Raw genomic sequence first — 26,782 nt, forward strand, 5'->3', positions numbered from 1 at the left:
TACCGTGACGACATCCTGAGGCCCATTGTCATGCCATTCATCCGCCACCATCACCTCATGTTTTAGCATGATAATGCACAGCCTCATGTCGCAAGGATCTGTACACAATTCCTGGAATTTATTGATATAGGGGACTTTTTCACACTCAAACATTTTTATATATGTATGGGTAGCTACCAATGTGTAGCACCCACCTGAATGATGCACGGCAGCCATTTTGTGCCAGAAAGCTCGCCAGTCATGGGCTGTTTCTCAACTAATCTTTATTTGATTCTTCACATCCTCTCTCCTCTCATCCTTCTCAAAACCTATTGGAGAAAAAGGTCAGAAGAAAGGGACCTTGGATCTTCTCCTCCAATACAGTTGAGAAGGAGGCGAGGAGATAGGATGTGAGGAATCACATAATGACTAATTGAGATATTAGACATGGGCTAATAGAACTGCATTACCATTGTACAAGCAGACTACACATTTGTCTATTTGAAGTAGAAGTGAAACTGCTTATTGTTGTGTGTGTGTGTGTGTCACTTAACCCTATTATGTGTTTATCTTCATCCAGGCTGACGTCACAGCCCACAGAAGAGGAGAAGTGGTAAGTGGAGATTTTTTATCTAAAGCAGGGGTTGGCAACTAGGTTTTTGTCAGTGGATGGTTGGGGGGGAGGCAACATAATTATAATAATTTGTACACTGCATATTGACCACAACTAAGCTCAATAAGAGATTTTATTTGAAAATGATTATTTCGTACCTGAGATACAGATTTCCTGTTTTGCTTGAGGGCCCCAAAAAATCCCTGCCGGCCACCTGTTGCAGACCCCTGATGTTAAAGTAACTAACCACATGATGTCACAATATGACGAGGATAGGTCTGTTCTCATACTAGAGTTCAGAAAGTTTGCTGGGGAGGTAGCGTGTTGATTGTTGAATGAATTCAAGTGAGTGTGTGTGGTCATACAGTGGTTGTGTATGAGTTCAATTACTTGTGAAGGTCGAGGGGAAACACCCACACTATCTGGGCCTGTATTCACAAAATCTGTCGGAGTAGGAGTGCTGATCTAAGATCATTTCCCCTTTTGGAAGTTGATGTTTATTATTATATTGACAGGGGGGACCTGATCCTAGATCACCACACCTACTATCAGATGCTTTGTGTATACAGCCCTGATCCGAAGTCCACGCGTATTGGAATTATGTTCTCTTGGTTTAATACTCTAAACCATTTCTTTCCACTATTTTCAGTCGCATGTAGTTAGCACACAGATTATATGATAGTGGTTCATATCCCATATGGCTAACCGGCGTTCTGTTCTGACTAAGGGGTCAGTGTGCTAGGACAGATGGTGTGTGTGTGTGCGTGCACAATGTTGTGTGGTCTATTTGGGGAATGGCTCACGTTGTGGCTGCATATTTCTAATACGTGAATTCCATCAGCATGTTGTTTCTATCCATGCTGTGAGAAGAGCTGTTGAAGTGACATGGGACACATATTCAGTAACCTAACTGGCACCCTATTCTCTATATTATGCACTACTTTTGCCCAAATTGGGTGCCATTTAGGACGCATCGTGTCTGCCATTACGTCATAGCGTAATGACTTGCCTAGTTAAATAAAAGGTTAAATACAAGTTAAAAAAATAGTGTCATCTGCCTCCATCTGTTGGAGATCTGTGGTACTACACACTTTGAGTTGTGCCAGGGTGGTGTTCATTAGTACCAAATGGAAGAAAACAGACCGAAGTGGGGAGGGCCTACCTGGTCTTGTGAAAAAAATATTTTTGTTTTTAGTTGCAAAACGTTTTCCTTTGCGCAAAATATTTTCCTTTACACGCCCTAATTAACACAACCCTGTTCTGACAATATGAAAGGTATTGAAGAATAGGGTGATTAGTAAAAACTGATTAGGTCAGTTTCCTAACCTTTTCATTCGATTTTCCCCACATGTGCTTCTAGTGATTGATAACATGTGTCCTATTAGAATTACTGTTTTCAAAGAGCCTTGGGAGACATTTATGTATCATGACTAAACCATTTTTCTAAGTATAATAATATCATCAATATGATGATTTAAATGATTTTATATTAAGATAAAGTGGGCTATACTGGGTTAATGGTAATATAAACAATTAATAAATAGTGTATTGTGTTGCAGCACTACTATGCAGTATGTCATCCTCACCTATATGAAACACCTGGGGGTGAAAGTAAAGGAACCACGTAGCCTAGAGCCCAAACGAGTCCGCATCAACTTCCTGCCCAAGATCAAGGTACAACAAACACACACACACACACACACACACATACTGTACACAACCAGCTTGATGCATCTATTATGTATTTTAGCACAATACCGTGGTCTTTTACAGCTTGTAGGAACTTCTAATTTGATGTAGCATAAATTATTCAGTTTCTTCACACAGCGGCACTGTTTTACTTCTTGCTGTGAGTTTTTTCTTGGTAACAAGCATGGTGACATAGTGTCTCACTTGTTAGCAGCTTTCCAGGGTAACGTTCAGTAGGGAACAATATTGTGCAACTTCCAGATAAAAATAGCATAAAACAAACATGCCTCTTTGACATGTAGAATATGTATAATAAGGAATCACGGCAGCTCTATTCATGACATGTCTATCTTCAACGGGGGTGGCAGGGTAGCCTAGTGGTTAGAGCGTTGGACTAGTAACCGAAAGGTTGCAAGTTCAAATACCCGAGCTGACATGGTACAAATCTGTCGTTCTGCCCCTGAACAGGCAGTTAACCCACTGTTCCTAGGCCGTCATTGAATATAAGAATTTGTTCTTAACTGATTTGCCTAGTTAAATAAAGGTAAAATACATTTTAAAAAATTAAATAAAACGTTCTACAACACTTGCCTACTGAAAGTGACCCAGTTTTAAATTCTCTGACTGGGCAGTTTGTATGTGTTTTGTTCTATGGAGCAGAAGAGCATCAAACCTGAGAAAGAGGGGGAGGAGAAGGTGAAGAAGCCTCGCTTTCCCAGCATCCTCGGCCCTCCTCGGCGGCCCAGCCGCGTGGATTCAGCTTCAAGTAAGTGTGGAACACTACAAATGGATGTAGTACACTTAACGGTTCCCTCCTAGTGTGCCAGTTTGGAACGCAAACAAAACGGTAATGGTTAGTTTGAGATGTGTAACAGGCTCTGTAGTGACAGATTTTTTATATACAAAAATAACAACACACATCCCTATGTGCCAATATCCACACTAGCATTTACCTAATATGCATGTCCAATACATCACCAGTAGTATGCAGGTGTGGATATTTGAACTTAGTTCAAGGGAATATATAGCCCTGGTATTGCACTGAGGACAGAAGCTAGTGGTGTTGTGTTCAGGCTCAGACACATTACATCTCACATCCAGCGCTGTAAGGAGATTGTGGACTTCCGCAACAGGAAGTGCCTGTCTGGAGTTGTGTGGGCCAGCTCCCCATTACGTTGTGCTGCTCCCTCCATAGATATACACATATTAGACTTGCACACACACTCATTTACATGTTCAAAGAGCCTTGGGAGACATTTATGTATCATGACTAAAACATTTTACAAGTATAATAAGTATTGCAGTTAATCAGTGTGATGATTTTTAAAAATGTATGATTTCATATTGAGATAAATACGTCTGTACTTCCATACTGCTCCTTTTCATTTGATCAGATGTCCATTTAGAAATGAGGAAGATATGGACCCTTTTGTCATAACATTGCTACTTTGCCGTTCTCAACCAATTGGCCAATCTAGTAGATCTAGTTGATCTATATCTGTATTGTATCAGCCAAGCCACTCACTGTGGTTCGTCTCAAGCCCCCTCCCTCTTCATAGCTGCTGCTCCTTCTTTCACCCTGAGCTCTGGGTTTGGAGATAGTGGGGCTGTGCATGGCTGTGTGAGCTTCTGACTCTCGTTTGGCTTATATCTGTGTGTGTGTGTGTGTGTGTGTGTGTGTAGTCAGTAAGGCCATGGAGTTGAACAAGCATCGGGGCCCCCAGAAGCAGCTCTCCCAGCCCGCCCTCAGCGTCTTCGAGCAACCAGAATTCTCGGCAGGCGGCATCCGTGCCCGCAGCCAATTCAGCGATCCAGGCTCTGACGCGGCCATCCACCCCTTGGCCTACATCGCATCCCCCCCCCACAGTGCCCCAGCCAGCCAGGGCTCCGACCCGACGGGACGCGACTCTGACTCGGGTAAGGACCCCTCTCTCCCCCAACCTATGCTTTTCCTCCTTACTGTTTCTTCCTATCTGCCTTTTCCTTTCCACTTCTCTCAAATAATGATAGAAGGTAAAGAATTGTGTCATACAGTATAGCGCTTTAGTGCTTCTCCAAGTACTCAAATAGCTATATATTTGAGGGGTGGACTCACTTGATTCAGTATAACCAATTATCTTTTCTCACTCTCTCTCGCTCTCTCTTTCTGTCTTCATGTCTTCCCTCCAAGCTGGCTTCCTCGCTTTCTTTCCTCCCCACGTTGTCTGTTTGCTTTTGTTCTGTCATACACTTCCCTCCTCTCAGACATGTTTTCTCCTTGGCCTTTTGTTGTCAGGACTCTTTTACACTGGCTTAGCCTGGTTTATTGTGGCCCAGCCCAACATAATTGCTTTCTTTGGCTTTTTCTTGTTTATTCCTAATTGGGGGGAGGCCTTGTTTTCAAAACGTCGTCTAGTCTTTGTCTGCATATGATCTGTCGAAACGACCCCTCTCTATTTTCTTTTTGAAACATCTGCTGTGTGTAGTGCGGATATTATTTTTGCACTGCTTTTAGACTATAGCGTATCTCTAGTCTTGGGCTTTTTCCACCGCTCGATAAGACAACTGTTGACTAACGCACTTCTCTTCCATGGAGATCTTGTTTGACCTTCAGAATGAAGAAACTTACGTGAGCCTTCGCCATATTGCTTAGGATAGATCAGCACTCCTACTCTGAGATGCTTTTTACGTACAACCCCTGACCTCTCCTCCTATTTTGTTCCCTCCTCTCCAGGACTCAGTCCCTCCTCTGCCCTGCCCAGACTGAGCACCGACGGGATCCACTTGGGCGACACCCTGGACGGGATGGTCCACCTAACCAGCACACACTTTGACTTCAGCCCTTACACCCTGGACCAATTACAGGAGGAGGAGCGTGAAAGTGACAGGTAAGGGCGGGAACAAGGGCGGGAACAAATTCATGGTCTCAGGGGTCGGATTCGAACCCATGCAGACTCTGTTAGACCACACAGGCCACAGAGGCGATACACTTTGATAGTGTCCCTCTTGTTATAACAATCTTCAGTGGAATATACACAGCTAGGTGTTGATTAGACTTTGCTAAATATACAACTTAATATGAAGCGGGTGTATAAACATAGGGGTGTGGAATCATGGCCACCTTCCTAGACAGTTGAAGTTATACATTTCTGGCGCTGACAGAGATGGCCGCCTCGCTTCCCATTCCTAGGAAACTATGCAGTATTTAGTTTTTTTATGTATTATTTCTTACATTGTTATCCCAGGAAATCTTAAGTTTTTATTACATACAGCCGGGAAGAACTATTGGATATAAGAGCAACGTCAACTTGCCAACATTACGACCAGGAATACGACTTTCCCGAAGCGGATCCTCTGTTTGGTCCGCCACCCAGGACAATGGATCGGATCCCAGCCGGCGACCCAAAACAACGGCGCTGCAGAAGGGGCAGACGGAGTGGTCTTCAGGTCAGGCTCCGTAGACGGGTACATCGCGCACCGCTCTAGAATATACTACTCGCCAATGTCCAGTCTCTTGACAACAAGGTAGACGAAATCCGAGCAAGGGTTGCCTTCCAGAGAGACATCAGAGATTGTAACGTTCTTTGTTTCACGGAAACATTGCTCACTCGTGATACGTTATCAGAGTCGGTACAGCCACCCGGTTTCTTCATGCATCGTGCCGACAGAAACAAACATCTCTCTGGTAAGAAGAAGGGCGGGGGTGTATGCCTTATGATTAACGAGACGTGGTGTGATCATAACAACATACAGGAACTCAAGTCCTTTTGTTCACCTGACCTAGAATTCCTTACAATCAAATGCTGACCGCATTATCTACCAAGAGAATTCTCTTCGATTAGAATCACAGACGTGTATATCCCCCCCAAGCAGACACATCGACGGCCCTGAAAGAACTTCATTGGACTCTATGTAAACTGGAAACCACATATCCTGAGGCTGCATTTATTGTAGCTGGGGATTTTAACAAGGGTAATCTGAAAACAAGGCTCCCTAAATTGTATCAGCATATCGAATGTGCGACCCGGGCTGGCACTTCCGCAACGCATACAAAGCCCTCCCCCTCCTTTCGGAAAATCTGACCACGACTCCATTTTGTTGCTCCCAGCCTATAGACAGAAACTAAAGCAGGAAAGGCCCGTGCTCAGGTCTGTTCAACGCTGGATCGACCGATCGGATTCCACGCTTCAAGATTGCTTCGATCACGTGGACTGGGATATGTTCCGCATAGCTGATTCGGTGAGCGAGTTTATTAGCAAGTGCATCGGTGATGTTGTACCCACAGCGACTATTAAAACCTTCCCCAACCAGAAACCGTGGATTGATGGCAGCATTCACGCAAAACTGAAAGCGCGAATGTTAAGAGAATTATGTTCTCAATGTTCATAAACTGAACTTCAATTAAACTACTCGGTCTGTTACCAAGAATTTGTAAGGTTCTTGTTGAAATGAAACAGACAGAGGCCAGTCTACAATAGTCAGCAACGTTTATTTACAGGAGCTCTGCTTATCATTTCCTGTACATTGGTTTATATACCTCTCATTTCGTCATAAATGTCCCTCCTCCTCTCAGACAATGACAATATAGTTCACAAGTCTTCTCCTACTCATACATTGCTTATCCCATTCTGCCACCTGTTATACAATCTACTACAAGCCCAAGGTTTCTCCCCTCCCTGGGTGGGGAGACTTCCTTCCCTGTTATCAGTTCCACAGTGGTCACAAGTTGGTCTTTCCTGGTCTGCTAACAATCCCTCTTTTCTTATGGACAAACATTCTTCATCATTATACAGAGACAGGGTAGAATTCTGTGAGATATAGTCCTATCATTACTTTAAATGTATACATCATTTAGTCATTATATATAAAATTCATAACAGCGAACCACGGCTTTTAATCAGGGCAAGGCGGCCAGAAACATGACCAAATAGAAACAGTGTAGCTATTCCCTCCTCAAGGCAATCAAACAAGCTAAGCATCAGTATAGAGACAAAGTAGAGTCGCAATTCAACGGCTCAGACACGAGAGATATGTGGCAGGGTCTACAGTCAATCACGGACTACAAAAAGAAAACCAGCCCCGTCACGGACCACGATGTCTTGCTCCCAGACAAACTAAACTTCTTTGCTCGCCACCGACACGGCCCGCTACCAAAACCTGCGGGCTCTCCTTCACTGCAGCCAACGTGAGTAAAACATTTAAACGTGTTAACCCTCGCAAGGCTGCCGGCCCAGACGGCATTCCCAGCCGCGTCCTCAGAGCATGCGCAGACCAGCTGGCTGATGTTTTTACGGACATATTCAATCAATCCTTATCCCAGTCTGCTGTTCCCACATGCTTCAAGAGGGCCACCATTGTTCCTGTTCCCAAGAAAGCTAAGGTAACTGATCTAAGTGACTATCGCCCTGTAGCACTCACTTCCGTCATCATGAAGTGCTTTGAGAGACTAGTCATGGACCATATCTCATCCACCCTACCTGACACCCTAGACCCACTCAAATTTGCTTACCGCCCCAATAGGTCCACAGACGACGCAATCACACTGCCCTAACCCATCTGGACAAGAGGAATACCTATGTAAGAATGCTGTTCATCAACTACTCAGAATGTAACACCATAGTACCCTCCAAACTCGTTGTAGCGGTATTTATTAGTGAGGGGTAAAGAAAGATTTTGTTCGGGCGCCAGGCAGGTATTAACCATGCCGAAAGGAAAAGAGTAGAACAGAGAGAGTACCACTACCAGACCCACACACATCAGCAGAAGAGACTGCCTAGAGTGTAGCCTGTTTACCAGATAGCCAGCGGAGAGAAAAGAGAATACACACCCTATAAAACCCACATCACAGCACAGTCCTTCCACAATTCTTGGTAACCCCACCAAGCATACCTCATACAATAATAATAATAATAATAATAATAATAATGGCAGAGCAATTAAACAGCAACTTCATACACGAAAGAACCCAGTCATCAACAGAGGATTTGCAATAATTTGTATTCTCTTCTAGTGGAGGAGTGCAGAGGGTATGAATGTGAGGGTGTTCATATACACAAGGCCTTAAAATGTCCACAATCTTCTCGGCCACATGTCCTTAGTACACCCCACCTCAACACAGTTCAAATAGTAATACACACTTTAAAGCAATCTCCCTTTTAACTAAAATGTCCACCCAAATACTTCTGGCAGGGCAATAATAGTCCAGCTCCAATGCACTTCACTGGGAAGTGCATTAGGAAAATAGAGAGTCTGTTTCAGGGTAAAGCACTGGAATGATGGAGGGAAGAGAAAGAGAGAAAGGGAACAAGAGAGATCTTAGCTGTGGTCTTCAGGCGTGCAGGTGTACTGTCTGACTGTCCGATGGTTTGTTGGTTTGTAGGTTAAAGCTTCGCAACAATGTTGCTACTAATCAATGCGATCCATAACCGGCGCGGTCCCAAACGAAAACAACCACGACGTAGAGCGATCACATCGATGATTGAGTTAAATACGTTATAAACTACATACGCTGAAAACAAACAAAACTTCTGCAGCATAGCACACACAATCAAACTGTCGCGCCACCCAAGAGCTCCTCCCCAAAGAGCTGAACGAGCTCTCTTTTATTTCCTCCTTCCTTACTGCTCATGCGCTCTTAAAGTGGCAGCGCACGGTGAAGGCTCCGTGCAGGATTTCGCCACATCGTCATTAAGCTCAAGACCCTGGGTCTCGACCCCGCCCTGTGCAACTGGGTCCTGGACTTCCTGACGGGCCGACCCCCAGGTGGTGAGGGTAAGAAACAACATCTCCACCCCGCTGATCCTCAACACTGGGGCCCCACAAGGGTGCGTTCTCAGCCCTCTCCTGTGCCCTCTCCTGTACTCCCTGTTCACCCATGACTCCGTGGCCATGCACGCCTGCAAGTCAATCATCAAGTTTGCAGACGACACTACAGTGGTAGGCTTGATTACCAACAACGATGAGATGGCCTACAGGGAGGAGGTGAGGGCCATCGGAGTGTGGTGTCAGGAAAATAACCTCACACTCAACATCAACAAAACAAAGGAGATGATCGTGGACTTCAGGAAACAGCAGAGGGAGCAACCCCCTATCCACATCGACGGGACAGTAGTGGAGAAGGTGGAAAGTTTTAAGTTCCTCGGCGTACACATCACGGACAAACTGAAATGGTCCACCCACACAGACAGCGTGGTTAAAGAAGGCTTAAAAATCCTTCTTTAACTTGTCTCCTCCCCTTCATCTACACTGATTGAAGTGCATTTAACAAGTGACATCAATAAGGGATCATAGATTCACCTGGTCAGTCTGTGTCATGGAAAGAGCAGGTGTTCTTAATGTTTTGTACACTTTGTGTATTTTACAATCGGTGGATAAAAAGGAAACGAAACAATTATTGTATGATTATCATTTCTGATAATCTTTGTGCTTGCAGCAGCGTTTACCCCCCTCCTATTGTTTACATAGTGACGTTATAGTGACTATGATAGGCTTATTGACTTGGTAACAGCACCTCCCCATGTAATGTGCTAATATACAGCGTAAAAATACAGAGGGCAGATCTGCTGTAATCAAATGTGATGGTTTCAGCAATACATAGTGAATATTCTAATCTGCTCAAGGGTTGAGATACTCTGATATATACCATCCTTTCACCTCAAATGGCTTATCTAATCCGAGTCAGGACTGTCCTCTGGGTCAACACAAATCTACACTAAGTCTGCCTCCCAAATGGCACCCAATTCCCTTTTGGCTCTTGTCGAAAATAGTGCACTAAATAGGGAGGCATCTGGGATGCAACCTAAATCTTATGCTGAGCGAGATTGCATGATCACTAAAATATTGTTCCGAATAGGGAGCAAGCTTTCCCGGGAAAAGCCTTCCAAGGCAGAATGTTTTGCTGCCGTGTTGGTCCACTGCCAAGCTCATCTGTTCTCATCCGACACAACCAGTCGACCGCATAGTCTGCAGTCTCACAGTCTCATACGGCCATACTGTTGGGATACACAGCCCATACCCAGCCATCATGCTCAAGGCCTCGGAGCCGTTTCCGGGTGCTGCTGCTACAGCACTCCGCTGCTGAATCGCTTTCTTTGTCTCTCCGATCATTCATGACCTCATTGAAACTCATTGAAAGAGAGGTCCTCTTATGGTGTATTACTTGGAGATGGGGAGTTCTCCAAATGATGCCTTAGGATCTCTGCTCAGATAGATGTGGAGGATTGAAAGGAGGGATTTGATGAATGGCAGAAAGTGTGTTGACAGGGACTGTGATCTTCTATCCCCAGGGCTCAAGAGGGAGGCACGCCAAAACCAGCCCGGAGGTGAGTCTTTCTCTATTCTTATTTTTTTGAGGTCTATTTTATCTGATGTTGTTACAGACCTGGGTTCAAATACAATTTGAAATCGAGCTTTTCTTTAGCGCCATATGGGCAGGGTTTGCAGTTTAAGGACTGTTCTATTGGTCAATTTAGCCAGGCAAGCTCAATCAAGTACGGTTAAATAATTTCAAATACTATTTGAACACAGGGTGTTGTTTTTTTGTCTCTAGTCATATGAATGGCATGAATGATAACTGATTTTTCCCAGTTGTTCGGGAGTACCAGCTTTTCAAAAAGTTTGTATTGCCCACATAATTGAATCAATTGTGATTGATTAAACACGATTAACATGATTAAACTTGAACTTAACTTTGGCAAAGCCTTTGAATAGAATTGATTGAGTTACTGGCCCCCCCTCTCTCTACCCATTATTACAGGCTTGACATCTGCACTTAGTAACTCGGTAACTTTCCCAATTAATCACACATTGATCTCAATCGTAGAGTTTCGCTTTAGTGTTGTTTAAGTGTGCCCAGGGCCGTGTTCATTAAGCACTAGGTCTCTCTTGTAAAAGAGGTCTTCTGATATCAACGGGACTTCCTGGATAAATAAAAGTTAAATTTAACCAAACTTAAGAAAATTAACTGAAACAGGGTTGGACTATCTAAACATTTGTCCAATAAGAAACACTATTTTTCATTTTCCATTGCAAAACATTTTGCCACTGCATGCCCTAATGAACACAATCCAGGTGTCATCATCAGAGACTTCTTGTTTTCATATCAGGATGGACGGGTTAGGCTGTGGGGATGTGCCGAGTGAGGACGACCAGGGGAACGAGATCGAGTGCGAACAGGACCCTCCCAACTGGCAGGCGCTGGTTAGCCGAGAGGTCCTGGCGGGCCTGACTCCACAGGAGATCAAAAGACAGGAAGTCATCAACGGTGAGGCCGGTGGCCATTTTGGCTCCACATACTGTACAGCTGTCTGGGGATCAATCATACAGATAGATAGCTGTTGAATATTCAAAGTAGTTTCAGCTTTGAGATGGCAAATATGATGCGCTGTATTAGAATTTGTCCTTTAGATTTTTATACCTTTATATACTATCCACCCCAGCCTCACCTAAACCTTATTGACTATTTGAGTCTGTCTATGACCAAGCCTACTGTGTCCGTTCAAGTCAAGTGGTGAACTCGTTCATCATGATTATCAGTGATGGTGGGTCCGCTAGCTAAATAAACCACAACAAGTTGCTAAAGTTTGTGTGACGTTTTCGTAGAAAAGTCTCCAAATTCTATGTTGCGTAGATCCTGATATACCAGGAAATCTGCAAGCCTCAATCCCAAATGAAAATCTTGGTTCCACCTCATTGTCTTACATCAGGTAGCGTGACAGCCGTCTGCGGGTGCGTTAGAATAGCACCATCTGTCGGAAGATAATGGGTTCCACCTGTCTTATGACGGTCTGACCGTAGAGATACGATAGAGCAGCGTTTCCCAAACTCGGTCCTCAGGACCCCAAGGGGTGCACGTTTAGGTTTTTGCGCTAACACTACACAGCTGATTCAACGTATCAAAGCTTGATGAGTTTATTATTTGAATCAGCTGTGTAGTGTTAGGGCAAAAACCAATACGTGCACCCTTTGGAGGACCGAGTTTGGGAAACCCTGTACTAGTGGCTAATGTCATAGACCTGCATAGCTTTAGAATGGGCTGATAATGGCAGCTATCTTGTTCTGTTTAATTCTGTGGGTCTAAATGTGTGCGTCTCCACAGAGCTCTTCTACACAGAGCGAGCACACCTGAGGATGTTGAAGGTGCTGGATAACGTGTTCTGCCAGAAACTAACCCGAGACAGCATCCTGCCTCCTGGAGACATTAAACACATCTTCACTAACCTAGAGGAGATTGTCCAGCTACACGGTATAGTGTGTGTGTGTGTGTGTGTGTGTGTGTGTGTGTGTGTCTCTGTGTGTGTGCAATGCTAGCTATACTCACCGCGGGGCTTCCTCTTCAAAGCTACAGTCAAACTCCTCTCTCAGGGATAATGCTAATTTACACAACTAGAATTTTAACTTCCTAAATCATTGAAATTCACCTATTCTCAAACAAATGTCCTCTTTTCCCTGACTTTTCTCTTCCTCCCTACAGTGTGGATAACGGAACAGATGACGGTCATTCGGAAGAAGAATGAGACGTCAGTGATAGACCTGATAGGAGACGATCTACTAGCTTGGGTAAGAGAAGACCAGAGCCCTATGGGCATTTTGGGATATATTTTCAGTCACTGCAGGAGAGGGGGAGTATTACATCCAAAAGCCATTGCTAACATTGCTGTGTGTGCGTGTGTGTGTCTGTGTCCTTTTCTGTGTCCCTGCGTTTCCATGTCCCTCTGTGCGTGTGTGTAGTTCAGTGATGACGAGGAGGAGAAGATCAAGCGGGCGGTGGGCACCTTCTGCAGTAACCAGCCCTTCGCCCTGGAACTCATCAAGACCCGGCAGAAGAAAGACCAGCGCTTCACCTCCTTTATGCAGGTACGGCACACTATACTATATTCTACTGTTCATGGGTTGCATGTTGTGTCACAATATTGTTCTGAAGGTTCTCTTGACGACTGGGCAGTCTACTCAATGCATTCTCAGTTGGCGCTAATGAAGATTTTTCATTATAGTGGCTTGGAAACACAATGATATCTCTAAAGGAAAGAAACTGGCTTTCGTCATCATTGTGATGTCGTCAGATTGACCATTTGATCTGGAGTGAGTGACTGTAGTACTGACTCGGGTGTGTCTCTCTCGTCCTGTAGGAGGCTGAGAGCAACCGTCTGTGTCGCAGACTGCAGCTGAAGGATATCATTCCAGTGGAGATGCAGAGGCTGACCAAGTATCCACTACTGCTGGAGAGCATAGCCAAGTACACAGGTACAGTAGACAACACCACTATAAAACACAGTCTGTCCACACAACTAATAAAGGTTGAGACATTGGCCTGAAAATAATTTGGATTACGTTTCATCTCTCTTCTGTGTCCATCTGTTGGGAGATAAGTATTGCATTTCTTTGTAATAGTTGATTAAAGAGGGATGTATTTCCATGCCGAATGATCTTTTAATGTTTAATAAAATGACTGAACTAAAGGAAAGCAGATTTAGCTACTCAAACCGTTACAACCAAAGATTGTCAAATTTGTCAAAAATTGCATGAAGATTAGGCTGTAAATAATCTTGGTTTACCCAGAACTAAGATATGTTTACGGAGTCTCTCCATAAGAGATTAGGCTGTAAATAATCTTGGTTTACCCAGAACTAAGATATGTTTACGGAGTCTCTCCATAAGAGATTAGGCTATAAATAATCTTGGTTTACCCAGAACTAAGATATGTTTACGGAGTCTCTCCATAAGAGATTAGGCTGTAAATAATCTTGGTTTACCCAGAACTAAGATATGTTTACGGAGTCTCTCCATAAGAGATTAGGCTGTAAATGAATCCGTCATCATCATCATGCCTTCACATTCTCGTGCACGTGGGTTTTTGTTGTGCACTTATTTGGTCCACTCCATGAGACTGATATCATCTGCTTGTTTGTTTTTTTGCCTGACAGAGGATGCAGAGGAGAGGGACAAAGTGAAGAGGGCCGGGGAGTGCTGCAGGACGATCCTCAACTATGTCAACCAGACAGTGAAAGAGGCAGAGAACAAACAGGTAACTGACTATGGAGAGGACAACCAGTGGGACTAGACACATGGTGAACACATGCACACATCTGGCTACACCAACAGTTGGACACTTGCAAGCTAAATTAAGCGAAACCAGTTCAGATGGCACCAATGGGATTCAAACACTTCCTACCTTAATATGGCTGTCTACAGTGGCTTGCAAAAGTATTCACCCCCCTTGGCATTTTTCCTATTTTGTTGTCTTACAACCTGGAATTAAAATAGATTTTTGGGGGGTTTGTATCATTTGATTTACACAACATGCCACCACTTTGAAGATGCAAAATATTTTTATTGTACAAGAAATTAGACAAAAACAACAGAAAACTTGAGCGTGCATAACTATTCACCCCCCCCAAAGTCAATACTTTGTAGAGACACCTTTTGCAGCAATTACAGCTGCAAGTCTCTTGGGGTATGTCTCTATAAGCTTGGCACATCTAGCCACTGGGATTTTTTTCCCATTCTTCAAGGCAAAACTGCTCCAGCTCCTTCAAGTTGGATGGGTCCCTCTGGTGTACAGCAATTTTAAGTCATACCACAGATTCTCAATTGGATTGAGGTCTGGGCTTTGACTAGGCCATTCCAAGACATTTAAATGTTTCCCCTTAATCCACTCGACTGTTGCTTTAGCAGTATGCTTAGGACCATTGTCCTGCTGGAAGGTGAACCGCCGTCCCAGTCTCAAATCTCATGTAAGACTGAAACAGGTTTCCCTCAAGAATTACCCTGTATTTAGCAACATCCATCATTCCTTCAATTCTGACCAGTTTCGCAGTCCCTGCCGATGAAAAACATGGTGTTCTCAGAGTGATCAGAGGTGTTGGGTTTGCGACAGACATAGCATTTTCCTTGATGGCCAAAAATCTAAATTTTAGTCTCATCTGACCAGAGTACCTTCTTCCATATGTTTGGGGAGTCTCCCACATGCCTTTTGGAAAACACCAAACATGTTTGCTTATTTTTTTCTTTAAGCAATGGCTTTTTTCTTGACACTTCTGTAAAGCCCAGCTAAAGTGGTCCTATGGACAGATACTCCAATCTCCGCTGTGGAGCTTTGCAGCTCCTTCAGGGTTATCTTTGGTCTCTTTGTTGCCTCTCTGATTAATGCCCTCCTTGCCTGGTCTGTGAGTTTTGGTGGGAGGTCCTCTCTTGGCAGGTTTGTTGTGGTGCCATATTATTTCAATTTTTAAATAATGAATTCAATGGTGCTCTGTGAGATGTTCAAAGTTTCGGATATATTTTTATAACCCAACACTAATCTGTACTTCTCCACAACTTTGTCCCTGACCTGTTTGGAGAACCCCTTGGTCTTCATGGTGCTGCTTGCTTAGTGGTGTTGCAGACTTTGGGGCCTTTCAGAACAGGTCCCATACTGAGATCATGTGACAGATCATGTGACACTTATTTAAATAAAGTCCACCTGTGTGCAATGTAATTATGCACCTTCTGAAGGTAATTGGTTGCACCAGATCTTAATTTAAGTTGACCAGTTCCTCTGCTAAGCTATGTGATTGGCTTTTCTTTGCTGTTTTTATTGCTGCTGCTGTAACTATTGCTGCCACCTGCTATGCATTGTCTGTTTTCTGCTAGCCTAGCACAACCCCAGCCTCCACCTATTTGGTTCTGCTTTTTTCCCCATCAGGGGGATTGATATATCTCACTCACTGCCTGTATTGTAATGGTAATAAGGGACACATGGCTCTGGCAGTCAGCTCCCATGAAGGAGCAGAGCCAAACACCAATACCAGATGTTTTGTCATCTATTTTAGTTTCTTAAATGGTTAAAGGAATATGTGAGTTTCCTGTCTGAACTCTATTAATGCAAAATGTAGTAAACAGTGCATCTCTTATGCCTGCCACCTTTCTACCAGAATATATCAGCTAAGGGACTGAATAGCATTTAGATCCTATTAAATGAGTGGTCTAACTGTATACTGTCTAGCCAGTGCTGGTAAGTGTGTGTGCTCCTCTCCCTACAGAGGTTAGAGGACTACCAGAGACGCCTGGACCTGTCCTCACTCAAACAGAGTGAGAACCCAATGATCTCAGAGTTCAAGGTGAGACTACTTGTGTCTCCATTTATTTACATGTATTTACCATTATTTGACCAGGGAAGTTAATTGGACATATTCTCATTGACAAGAACCCCCGTTGGCTTAAAGCTGTAGAAAGGTGCCTGTTCTGACGTGTGTGCGTGCATGTGCGTATGTGCGTGTGTGTAGAGTCTAGACCTGACCAAGAAGAAGATGGTGCACGAGGGACCTCTCTCCTGGAAGGTCAACAAAGACAAGACCATCGGTACGTACCCATAATTCAACAGAATGTGTTTTAGCGGTGTAGAAATGTTGATCATGTAGAGAATAATAATTCTTTTTTACCTGTAGGACAATTGCTATTTCCATTTTCAGCTTAGCCCTTTGGTACGCTAGAGTTGTCCTCATCCAATGCTGAAAAGCTAAGTATGCTACAACATACAATAGAAGACTGAGAAGAAGACCCAGGGTTCACATGCTATAGTAGTTTTTGCCCACATGAGGACTAGCTTGTCCTGTTGAGTGTAAGTGATTTTCTGTGTGTTGTAAACCATCTTCTCTCTATACCAAATGCCAGGACTGAGAGAAACAAAACGTTCCCCATGCCATACCAATGAATCAACAACTTGAGTCATGTTGTCATGAATTTCAATGATGTTTATCCATGTATTTCAGTGTCTGTGACTGCCATTTGGTTATAAAAACAAAAGTATTAACTTGAACTTCTGTGCCCTCAGAGTTGTACACGCTGCTCCTGGAGGACATCCTGGTGCTGCTGCAGAAGCAGGACGAGCGGTTGGTCCTCAAGTGCCACAGCAAGAACTTGGCGGGCACCGCCGACACCAAGCACATCTTCAGCCCCATCATCAACCTCAACACCGTGCTGGTGCGCTCGGTAGCCACCGGTGTGTCCATTCAGTTCAGTTCTAACAATAACAAAGCGTTTTCCCTCGTTTATGTTTCAGTAAAACGCTAAGGGATGGGGCTTGAGAAATGTAACCACACTCAAATTCATAGACAGAGCTATGGATGCAAGGACTGACAATCCATTGTATCAACATTATAGTTTTAACCACAAACTTATATTTTGGGTTTTGAAGGGGTACGACAGTTGAACTAAGCTCATGAGGCATTTATAAGTTATATTCTTGAAGAATCAATCAAATGTATGTAGCAACTGCTTATTTCCCTTTTAAGGGGGTTATTTTGTGTGAAATGTTTTTTTTTTTTATCTGATATAAATAGTTATTGCTCTATTTGTTACGTTTCCATCTGTGATGTTCTGAATGTTGCATCCCACTGAAAAGGCTCCTGGAATCATATCTTATCAAATTGCTTCAAGCAACATGTCTGTGGTAGCCTGGTCCCAGATCTGATTGTGCAGTCTTGCCAACCACCATGTTTGGCATGACAGTGACTATTGGCGTAAGCTTTTTGGAACCTGCCTGATCTTGCAATAGCTCACATTCTGTTTTACTGACGTGACCAGGCTAAATTGGAGTTGGCTATACAGCTCAAACAGATCTGGGACCAGGCTATATCTAGTGCACTTTGGAGAGGAAAGACAACATAGTAAAGACAACATAGAAGACTGTCAATATAATATACTGTATGTTCTAATGATATTGTCTCTTCTCCTGTCAGACAACAAGTCCTTCTTTGTGCTGTCTATGTCCGACAACGGAGCCCAGATCTACGAGCTGATGGCCCAGACCGTGTCCGAGCAAAGAACGTAAGTCGGTCTGCTCATTTTCATCCCAAAGTCACTTTATTCAAGCATCCCATTCAGTTGTTACCTGGCTGGAACTAGGATTGAAACATTCTGGACACTTTCCAAAAGTTCCCAGGTTTTCCAGAAATCCCAGGTGAAGGATTCCAGGGGAGAATAATCAGGGACAGAATCCTCCAACCAATATTTCAGAAAAATCTGGATTTGCTTGGTCCCTCCAAGCTAAGTTGCTCTCAAAGAGATACATTGCTTTCAGAGAGTATACACACCCCTTTATTTTCTCCACATTTTGTTGTCACAGCCTGAATTTCAAATGGATTAAATTTAGATGTTCTGTCACTGATCTACACACAATACCCCTTGAAATGAATAACAATTCAATTAAATGTATTCACTCAATAAGTATTCCCAGGTTTTCCTGAGGGCACACACTTAATGTGTTGTGAAATCTGTTGTGAATGTATTGTAATGTTTTTAAAATTGTATAACTGCCTTAATTTTGCTGGACCCCTTGGCAGAAGCTAATGGGGATCCATAATAAATACAAATATTCAACCCCTTTGTTATGGCAGACCTAAATAAATTCACAAGTAAAAATGTGCTTAACAAATCACATAAGTTGGTTAACATGATCTCTGTACCCCACACATACAATGATCTGTAAGTTCCCTCAAACAAGTATGTGCATTTCAAGCTCTGATTAAAGCACAGAAACCAGCAAGATTTTTAAATGCCTCGCAAAGAGGGGCACCTATTGGTTGATGCTGAATATCCCTTTGAGCATGGTGAAGTTATTAATTACACTTTGGTTGGTGTATCAATACACTCAGTCACTACAAAGATACAGGCGTCCTTCCTAACTCAGTTGACGGAGAGGAAGAAAACTGCTCATGGAGGACAAGTACATTAGTGTCTAGTTTGAGAAACAGATGCATCACAAGTCCTCAACTCGCAGCTCCATTAAATAGTACCCGCAAAACACCAGTCTCAACGTCAACAGTGAAGAGGCGACTCCGGGATGCTGGCCTTCTCAGTTGTGCACTGGGGCCTCCCACTCCTCTTTCTATTCTGGTTAGAGACAGTTTGCGCTTCTCTATGAAGGAAGTAGTACACAGCGTTGTACGAGATCTTCAGTTTCTTGGCAATTTCTCGCATGGAATAGCCTTCATTTCTCAGAACAAGAATAGACTGACGAGTTTCAGAAGAAAGTTCTTTGTTTCTGGCCATTTTGAGCCTGTAATCGAACCCACAAATGCTGATGCTCCAGATACTCAAATAGTCTAAAGAAGGCCAGTTTTATTGCTTCTTTAATCAGCACAACAGTTTTCAGCTGTGCTAACATAATTACAAAAGCGTTTTCTAATGATCAATTAGCCTTTTAAAATTATAAACTTGGATTAGCTAACACAACGTGCCATTGGAACACAGGAGTGATGGTTGCTGATAATGGGCCTCTGTTTGCCTATGTAGATATTCCATTAAAAAAAAAAAATCTGCTGTTTCCAGCTACAATAGTCATTTACAACATTAATAATGTCTACACTGTATTTCTGATAAATTTTATGTTATTTTAATGGACAGAAAATTTGCTTTTCTTTTAAAAACAAGCACAAAACAAAGTGATCCCAAACTTTGGAATGGTAGTATGTGTGTGTGTGTATATATATATATGACAAAACACATCACGAGAAGAGAGACAACACTACATAAAGAGAGACCTAAGACAACAACATGCTGTAGCAAGGCAGGCAGCAACACATTACAACACAGAATGGTAGCAACAGAACATGACAACAACATGGTAGCAGCACAAAACATGGCGCTGTAGATGGTGCACTTCCCAGAAAGACAGGATGGGCTCTCTTTCTATTTCTATGGTTGGTTTGTTTCTCATTAACTCCTCCCATCCACTAGGTGGCAGTGTCTGATAACGCAGAGTGCAGAAACCATGAAGACAAAAACACACATCATACCTTTACTTCAGACCGAGTGAGTTCACTGTCCTTGTTGGCTTTTTATATATATATTATATGTACTTTTATACACTGCTTTCTAATGAAAAAAGGCGCATCGCCCAAGTTTATCATTTACGTTTGTGTGTGCGTGCGTGCATGTGTTTGGCATGTGTGTTGCAGTGTGGAGCGAGACGCAGTGGAGATTATCAGCACGGGGGTGCCCAAACTGAACAAAGACCCTGAGCGCACCTCCATGGGATGTACCCAGTCCCCAGGTATCAATAACTAGACATTTAATACATTTTCAAAATTCTAATCAAATCAAATTTTATTGGTCACATATTTAGCAGATGTTATTGCGGGTGTAGCGAAATGCTTGTGTTCCTAGCTCCAACAGTGTAGTAGTATCTAACAATTCAGGAAAAAAACATCTACCCTATGAAAAGCTATGTGAGTTTGAATATTCTTCATGCAGCTGTAACACACCTTCATTACCCATGTGTCTGTGTCCACTAGAAAAAGACGTCACTTCCTTGCCGGGTCTGCAACCCACACCTACATCGACCAACCCATTTGACGGCGTCAAATCAGACGACGAGGAAGAAGAGGACTCGCCACTGCCAGACAGAAGAGAAGAACAAGAAGAAGAGGAGGAAGTGGAGGAGGTAGATGAGGAGGAAGTTGAAGCTTTTCTGGATGGAGAGCTGGCAGACAGACTGCCCTTCCTCCAGGAGAGGTCACGCCGGGGCATCGCCATCGACGACGAGGAGCCCGATGACGCCTTCGGCATGCCCACCTCCAGAGCTGACGAGGCCCTAAGAACCTGTGAGTTCACTGCCTAAGCCTTAGACCAATATGTCACATACAGTGATAGAATGACACATTGAATGGCACACTAAATGTTTTGCAACAGAAACCGAAAATGAGTGTTTCTTCTTAGCCTAATGAACATGACCCTGTAGCCACGCTGACTCTCTCCTTATCCCAGTGGCAGCCCTGAGGCAGGTCCTTCTCAACCACATGACGAGCAGAGCAGAGGGCAGCGACAAGGACAAAGAGAAGGGGAAAGAAAAGGAGCAGAGGAAGGGCCGAGCCCCTGGGGGCCGCCTGCTGAGGACCACGTCCCTGAGGGGCCCAGAGGACAACAACAGTACCTCGGCCCCAAGCAGCGTAGCAGCACCCTCTACTGGCTCCTCGGAGAACGGCGCCTTGGAGAAGACCGAGGCACGGAGGGAGGAGGAGGCCCCGGGGTCCAATGAACCATCGTCTGGGGACACAGGTTTCTTTGAGACTTCCGAGGACTACGGTGAGCCAACTGGGACATTCAAGGCAGAAAAGCGGCAGGGAATTCACCCCTTAGGTTAAGTAGAATTTCACTTAGTCATGAATCGATGTCAATAGGAGACCAAGTTCTAATTCTACTTAAGTGGAAGTTAGGATATACTGTTGCTTTTATAGCATGTTGTTCCTATATCTGATGTTTTATAATAAATCATCTTAATGCATGTTTGAGGTTCCTTCTTTTTAATTGTGAAAGTTACTCAGGTGGGCATAACTTACCCATTTCCAACTGTCTCTCCCTCTCCCTCCCCCTCCCTATTTCTCTTTCCATCCCTCCCCAGGCAGTTACATGGTCCTGGATGGCTACGGGGCCTCGGGGGAGAGCAGCACGGACAATGACGGTCAGGCGAGTGGCGGGGGGGGTGGGGCCCAATGGGGCCTGGACTCGGGCATCGACCTGAAGAAGCTGCTCTCCTCATCCTCGCAGACAGGGGGTGCCGGCCCCAACCTCAGCCGCCAGGTCATGACCCACATCCGCCTGCTCCAGGCCAACCTGCAGCACCTGAAGGTACACAATCAACCCCCCTTTAAGTAACATGAAGTTTCCCCCCCTAGATCAGACCTGGGTTCAAATACTATTTGAAATCATTACCTCGGGATTTTGACAATGATGCCCTTTATCTACTTCCCCACAGTTCGATGAACTTGTGAATACCGTTTTTATATCTCTGTCCAGTATGAAGGAGGTTAGAGGTAGTTTCGCGCGCCAATGCTAATCATTCTTAGCACAATAACTGTCAGTCTATGGTTATCTGCATGTATGGCGCTAGTTAGCAACTTAATTCAAACAGCACGCAGTGAAATAAAAATGGTGTCCACGATTTCATCTGACTCTGGGGAAGTAGTTAAAGTGCCTCTTTGCCAAAATCCCAAAGTATCCCTTTAAAAGACTTTACGTGGTTGATTGAGTATGCCTGATTTAGACCAATTAGAATAGTCCCAAAATGGCAAACCACGCCCATTTAGCACTTCAGGCAGGCTAGAGTAAGCGCTTAAAAGTGCACTATGCAGAAATTGCTGTGCCATTTCCTGGTTCCTAATATTCTAATAGTTCACCTAATTTCAGTTTGTGACAAAACAAGCAAGTATAGTGTAGAGAATAATTGTACCATCTAAACCGTTGTGAAATTTTCAGCTGTTTAACCTAGTGTACAAAACTGAAAGTAAAAGACGCAAAAACGAAACTTAAGAATGGGAAGCATAGAAATAGCACACAGAACAGATCTACCGCTTAGACTTGCTTTCAATGTGAATGACATATCTATAACTCATATTTCTATGTGAATTTGGTCAGCTCGCCCAAAAAGTGACATATCGCAGCTTTAAAGTATTTGAAAGATTTCAGATAAATCAGACCTGGCTTCAAATGCTAAGGTCAGTTTTTTGTTCTTAGCTGATCTTTGATGTGTGCCCCAGGGCATCTTCGGCCAAGAACTCACGCTTTGTGAAATGTATGAGAATGGCTTTATAGGTAAAGTTATTCCATGCCTATCATGCAGTCTCTCACGCGGCATGATCAAGACATCTGTTTGTCAATCTGCCAGTTTGCCCATACTATTATATTTTTTTACTGTATGGGGCCATCCACCCATACACTAATTTTATCCATCTGTATGTTTATATGTTCTACCAGAGCTAAGTTTCTATCAAAAATCTGCTTACAGGAAGTGGAGACCAAGTATAATGAACTGCGCCAAAGGCTGACTGAAACAGCTACTGACACAGAGGAGAACAAAGGTACTGTGAATTATTGATACTGCATCCCATATGACACTCTGTACTCTTTATCAGTAAAGTATCAGGGTGCGTCCCAAATGGCACCTTCTTCCCTATAAATTACACTACTTTTGAGAGCTCTATGGGCCCTGGTCAAAAGTAGTGCAATTTATAGGGAAGAAGGTGCCATTTGGGACGCACCCTGATACTTTACTGACCATGAACAGATACAACAGGAGTTCACATGCACAGGATGCTTGAAAGGGCTTTGGAGTACATACGCATCGATATATCTTGTGCTCCACCGATACATAGTTATTTCTGCAAGCATTGAAGTTTGAGTAAACCGTACACACGGGACAACAAACAGAATACGTATCACAACTTCAAACCAGATGTGTTGTTGGTTATCATAAGTATAGGTTTTGTGGTCAAATATCAAAGAGAAAAACACGATGAGGAAAGCAAAATCTAAATATGTGTTCATTATTTCTCTTTTTGTTGTCTCTCTCGCTCTTCAGATAATAGTTAGTGATGACAGAGCCCCTTCCCCTCCACCACAAGAGGACGAAGGAGGGACACGGAGGGGGACACCTCTTCCTGTCCTCTGGAGGCCCTCCACCTCAGCCCCCCACCCCTCCCATACTGCTGTGGCCCACAGTGGAGACTGGAACGATCAGGGGACCCCCCGCCCGGCACAAATGGCAATCAGGGAAAAGAACGCCACAACTCACACAGCGTTCTCACTAGGACCATTCCACCCCCAAACACCCCACTTTGGAAATTAACACAAGTGCTGCTCAAAGTGTACCGACTACCACCACCATCAGGATATTAGTAGATAGGGATTGAAGTAATTTTTCAACCCCCGCATCTTCTTTCTCCTGTGGATAAGAGTGCCATCTTCCCATTGCTCACGTGCATTCAGCATTCGGAACGCACCACTTTCAATATATCCATCGGGGGTCAGAAACACAACTGTACGTGATGCTATAGTCCAACTTAAAGCACTGCTGTGTTGTGGTTAATGGTTTGGACCTGGAGGACCACCATGACAAAGGCTTAGCAGAGTGAAAAGTGTGCAGAAGATGCAGGGTGGTCAATATACATACCTCTTCAGTTGTAATCATTCCATGATTGATCAAATTCCACTAGAACAAAAAATGGCAAGTTTAATCAGTGTTTTTTCTAACCCCCCCCATCATGCCTACAACACTGAAAGCCTTGTAGATTTTGATTAGGTATCTTAAGACATCCTGAAGTAATTCTTTAATCACTTAGGGGTGAATCCTATTGTAACTTCCACTTAAGTCAAATGTTCCCTTAAGTTAGGATTCTCCCTTTAATAGGTCCTCAAGTGATTTAGTAGATCTCAAGAAAAAAGGACTAGATCGGTCTGCTAGACTGGTCCACTTTGCTAACCCGCATCCTTAGCATGAAGCCTTGGTCTTGTTCACAGCAGATGGTGAAAGAATAAATTGACAAACTCCATTTTCTCGAGAGATATTTCAGTGATACACTGTCAGTGGTGAGGTGATAACAGTATACCGGTAAGCGCTCCATTTGTTCACCTTTTGGTGTGGCTGTATCTCCTCTGGCTTGAGTTGTGGCTCTTGGGAAGCACGTGGTGTGATATAGCAAAATACAAGAGGACAGTCTGTCATTAGAGTTATTGACTTCCCTCTGAAGTCATGTAGTATTCATCCATTCCTAATTGATAGGGACCCTCCTGGATCGGGGAACACCCCCAGCTCTTTGCCCAGTTTCCGTATACCTTCAATTTTTCTGTTTTTGGAACTCTAAACTCTCTACGTTACTGTACATCGTCCTTTGTGTACGAGCTACTGAGGAAGTCTTAACTCATAAATAAGCTTCTAGGGTGAGAGCACAGGACCTGTGTAATTTCATGGTTGGATTGAGAAAAGACTGGCACAACAAATATATTACTTTCACCAGCCGGAAGACTTGGCTTGGATTCTTGGATGAAAAGGACTTCTATGGACTATTTTAAATGTAAAAATAAATGACTAACAGTTATGAAAAACGTTGCATCTCTTAAAATGCATCTCCTGCTTTCTATATTATACAATCATGTATTACTTTGACAGAAACTACTAAAACCAGGAGAGAATAAGACTGCAACGTATCCCTAAAATATTAAATGTAATCTGTCTTTTTATTATTTTTGTCTAGACGTTATATTTTTATTATATTATTGTGAGCACTATTATTATGGTCTCTGGCTCTGTTGAAAACGTAAATAGTTATTTTAGGTGAGATTTAAATTAGACTGATCTATTGTTTTAAAAGGAAAGTTCATCTTCCTGTGTAAAGGGAGGGAAATATGAGTTTGGAATATCGGCCAAAACAACACAACTTAAAATGTTCAAATTTCATTAAAGAAGCTTGCTGGAAACACTGATGGTGGAGCGTTATTCTCTGTGCTTGGATGTGAAAATACTGCTGTATATTTTGGTATATCTTCTTGTTACGAATGTTTGTTTCATTTTATGAGCATTCTAGGGAGTTTTTCCTAGCCACTGTGCTTCTACATCTGCATTGCTTGCTCTTTGGGGTTTTAAGATGGGTATCAAATCAAATCAAGTTTATTTTATATAGCCCTTCGTACATCAGCTAATATCTCGAAGTGCTGTACAGAAACCCAGCCTAAAACCCCAAACAGCAAGCAATGCAGGTGTAGAAGCACGGTGGCTAGGAAAAACTCCCTAGAAAGGCCAAAACCTAGGAAGAAACCTAGAGAGGAACCAGGCTATGAGGGGTGGCCAGTCCTCTGGCTGTGCCGGGTGGAGATTATAACAGAACATGGCCAAGATGTTCAAAATGTTCATAAGTGACAAGCATGGTCAAATAATAATCAGGAATAAATGTCAGTTGGCTTTTCATAGCTGATCATTAAGAGTTGAAAACAGCAGGTCTGGGTATCTGTATGGTATGGTCAAGGTTATTTTTTTAACAGTCTGGCATGGACATGTTGGCCATGATTTGACCTGTAATCTTTCTGTCATACAGAAGATAGTGTCAAAATCGAAGGAAAACCGAGAGAAGTAAAGCACTGGCGAAGGTTAGTTGTACCCCGTCCACTATAGAATTTGTTGGCGATGCGCTTGTAGAGTTTATCCATAGAGATGTATAGATGACCCTAGTGCCCAAAAGCCTGTTTTAGCATGGACAGCACCATAGAGGACTTAAACCATTTGAACAAGTCAACTGGGTGAGACTTCCCATGAGTTAAGGATCACATAATTCCATCCAGGTCATGAGGGATCAGCCACTGAATTATACTTGTGAGCAAACATTCCATAACTGCAGGTGGCAGTAAATCACCAACCTTGGCTTTATACCTGTTTTATAACTGTTCAAACAACACAATTCAGGTGGCGGAATGCACCCTTTCATTTTGTTTACCAAGTCATAGAAGGACATTCTAATATGTATTGGGTCAGAGGTAGAATACTTATCTTATCAACTGATTTCAATATGATTTGTAATATTTTGGTACTGTCAATAAGGACTGCCGCTGACTGGATATTTTCTATTTGTCACACGATTCTCGGGAAACCCTAGACAATGTCGTGCGTGAAAAGTCCAGAAGGGCAGCCGTTTCTGAGATACTGGATCCATCCGGCGTGCCTGACACCGACAATCATACCACACTCAAGGTCACTTAAGTCACTGGTTTGGCCCCTTC

The 26,782-nt window shown here is 43.4% G+C and overlaps 1 protein-coding gene across 9 annotated transcripts in view; it reads left to right on the plus strand.

The window, feature by feature from the left end:
* Positions 1-25,495, plus strand: part of LOC139537670 (rho guanine nucleotide exchange factor 12-like) — a 128,455-nt gene extending 102,960 nt beyond the window's left edge. For 7 of the 9 annotated variants that reach the window (XM_071339247.1, XM_071339248.1, XM_071339250.1 and 4 more), the window contains 23 exons: positions 560-592; positions 2,152-2,266; positions 2,942-3,047; positions 3,965-4,198; positions 4,995-5,148; positions 10,546-10,581; positions 11,365-11,522; positions 12,357-12,503; positions 12,732-12,817; positions 12,989-13,114; positions 13,387-13,501; positions 14,182-14,282; positions 16,279-16,356; positions 16,522-16,597; positions 17,070-17,237; positions 17,977-18,064; positions 19,976-20,050; positions 20,197-20,291; positions 20,533-20,841; positions 21,005-21,376; positions 21,639-21,865; positions 23,022-23,094; positions 23,595-25,495. In XM_071339247.1, coding sequence (XP_071195348.1) covers positions 560-592; positions 2,152-2,266; positions 2,942-3,047; positions 3,965-4,198; positions 4,995-5,148; positions 10,546-10,581; positions 11,365-11,522; positions 12,357-12,503; positions 12,732-12,817; positions 12,989-13,114; positions 13,387-13,501; positions 14,182-14,282; positions 16,279-16,356; positions 16,522-16,597; positions 17,070-17,237; positions 17,977-18,064; positions 19,976-20,050; positions 20,197-20,291; positions 20,533-20,841; positions 21,005-21,376; positions 21,639-21,865; positions 23,022-23,094; positions 23,595-23,605 — 2,983 coding nt within the window. In that variant the 3' untranslated portion in view covers positions 23,606-25,495. The remainder of the gene's footprint in view (positions 1-559; positions 593-2,151; positions 2,267-2,941; positions 3,048-3,964; positions 4,199-4,994; positions 5,149-10,545; positions 10,582-11,364; positions 11,523-12,356; positions 12,504-12,731; positions 12,818-12,988; positions 13,115-13,386; positions 13,502-14,181; positions 14,283-16,278; positions 16,357-16,521; positions 16,598-17,069; positions 17,238-17,976; positions 18,065-19,975; positions 20,051-20,196; positions 20,292-20,532; positions 20,842-21,004; positions 21,377-21,638; positions 21,866-23,021; positions 23,095-23,594) is intronic. The other 2 variants (XM_071339249.1, XM_071339255.1) reach the window with 1 other exon arrangement.
* Positions 25,496-26,782: the final 1,287 nt, after the last annotated feature.

This window comes from Salvelinus alpinus, chromosome 13 (assembly GCF_045679555.1).
Source record: "Salvelinus alpinus chromosome 13, SLU_Salpinus.1, whole genome shotgun sequence".
Lineage (NCBI taxonomy): Eukaryota > Metazoa > Chordata > Actinopteri > Salmoniformes > Salmonidae > Salvelinus > Salvelinus alpinus.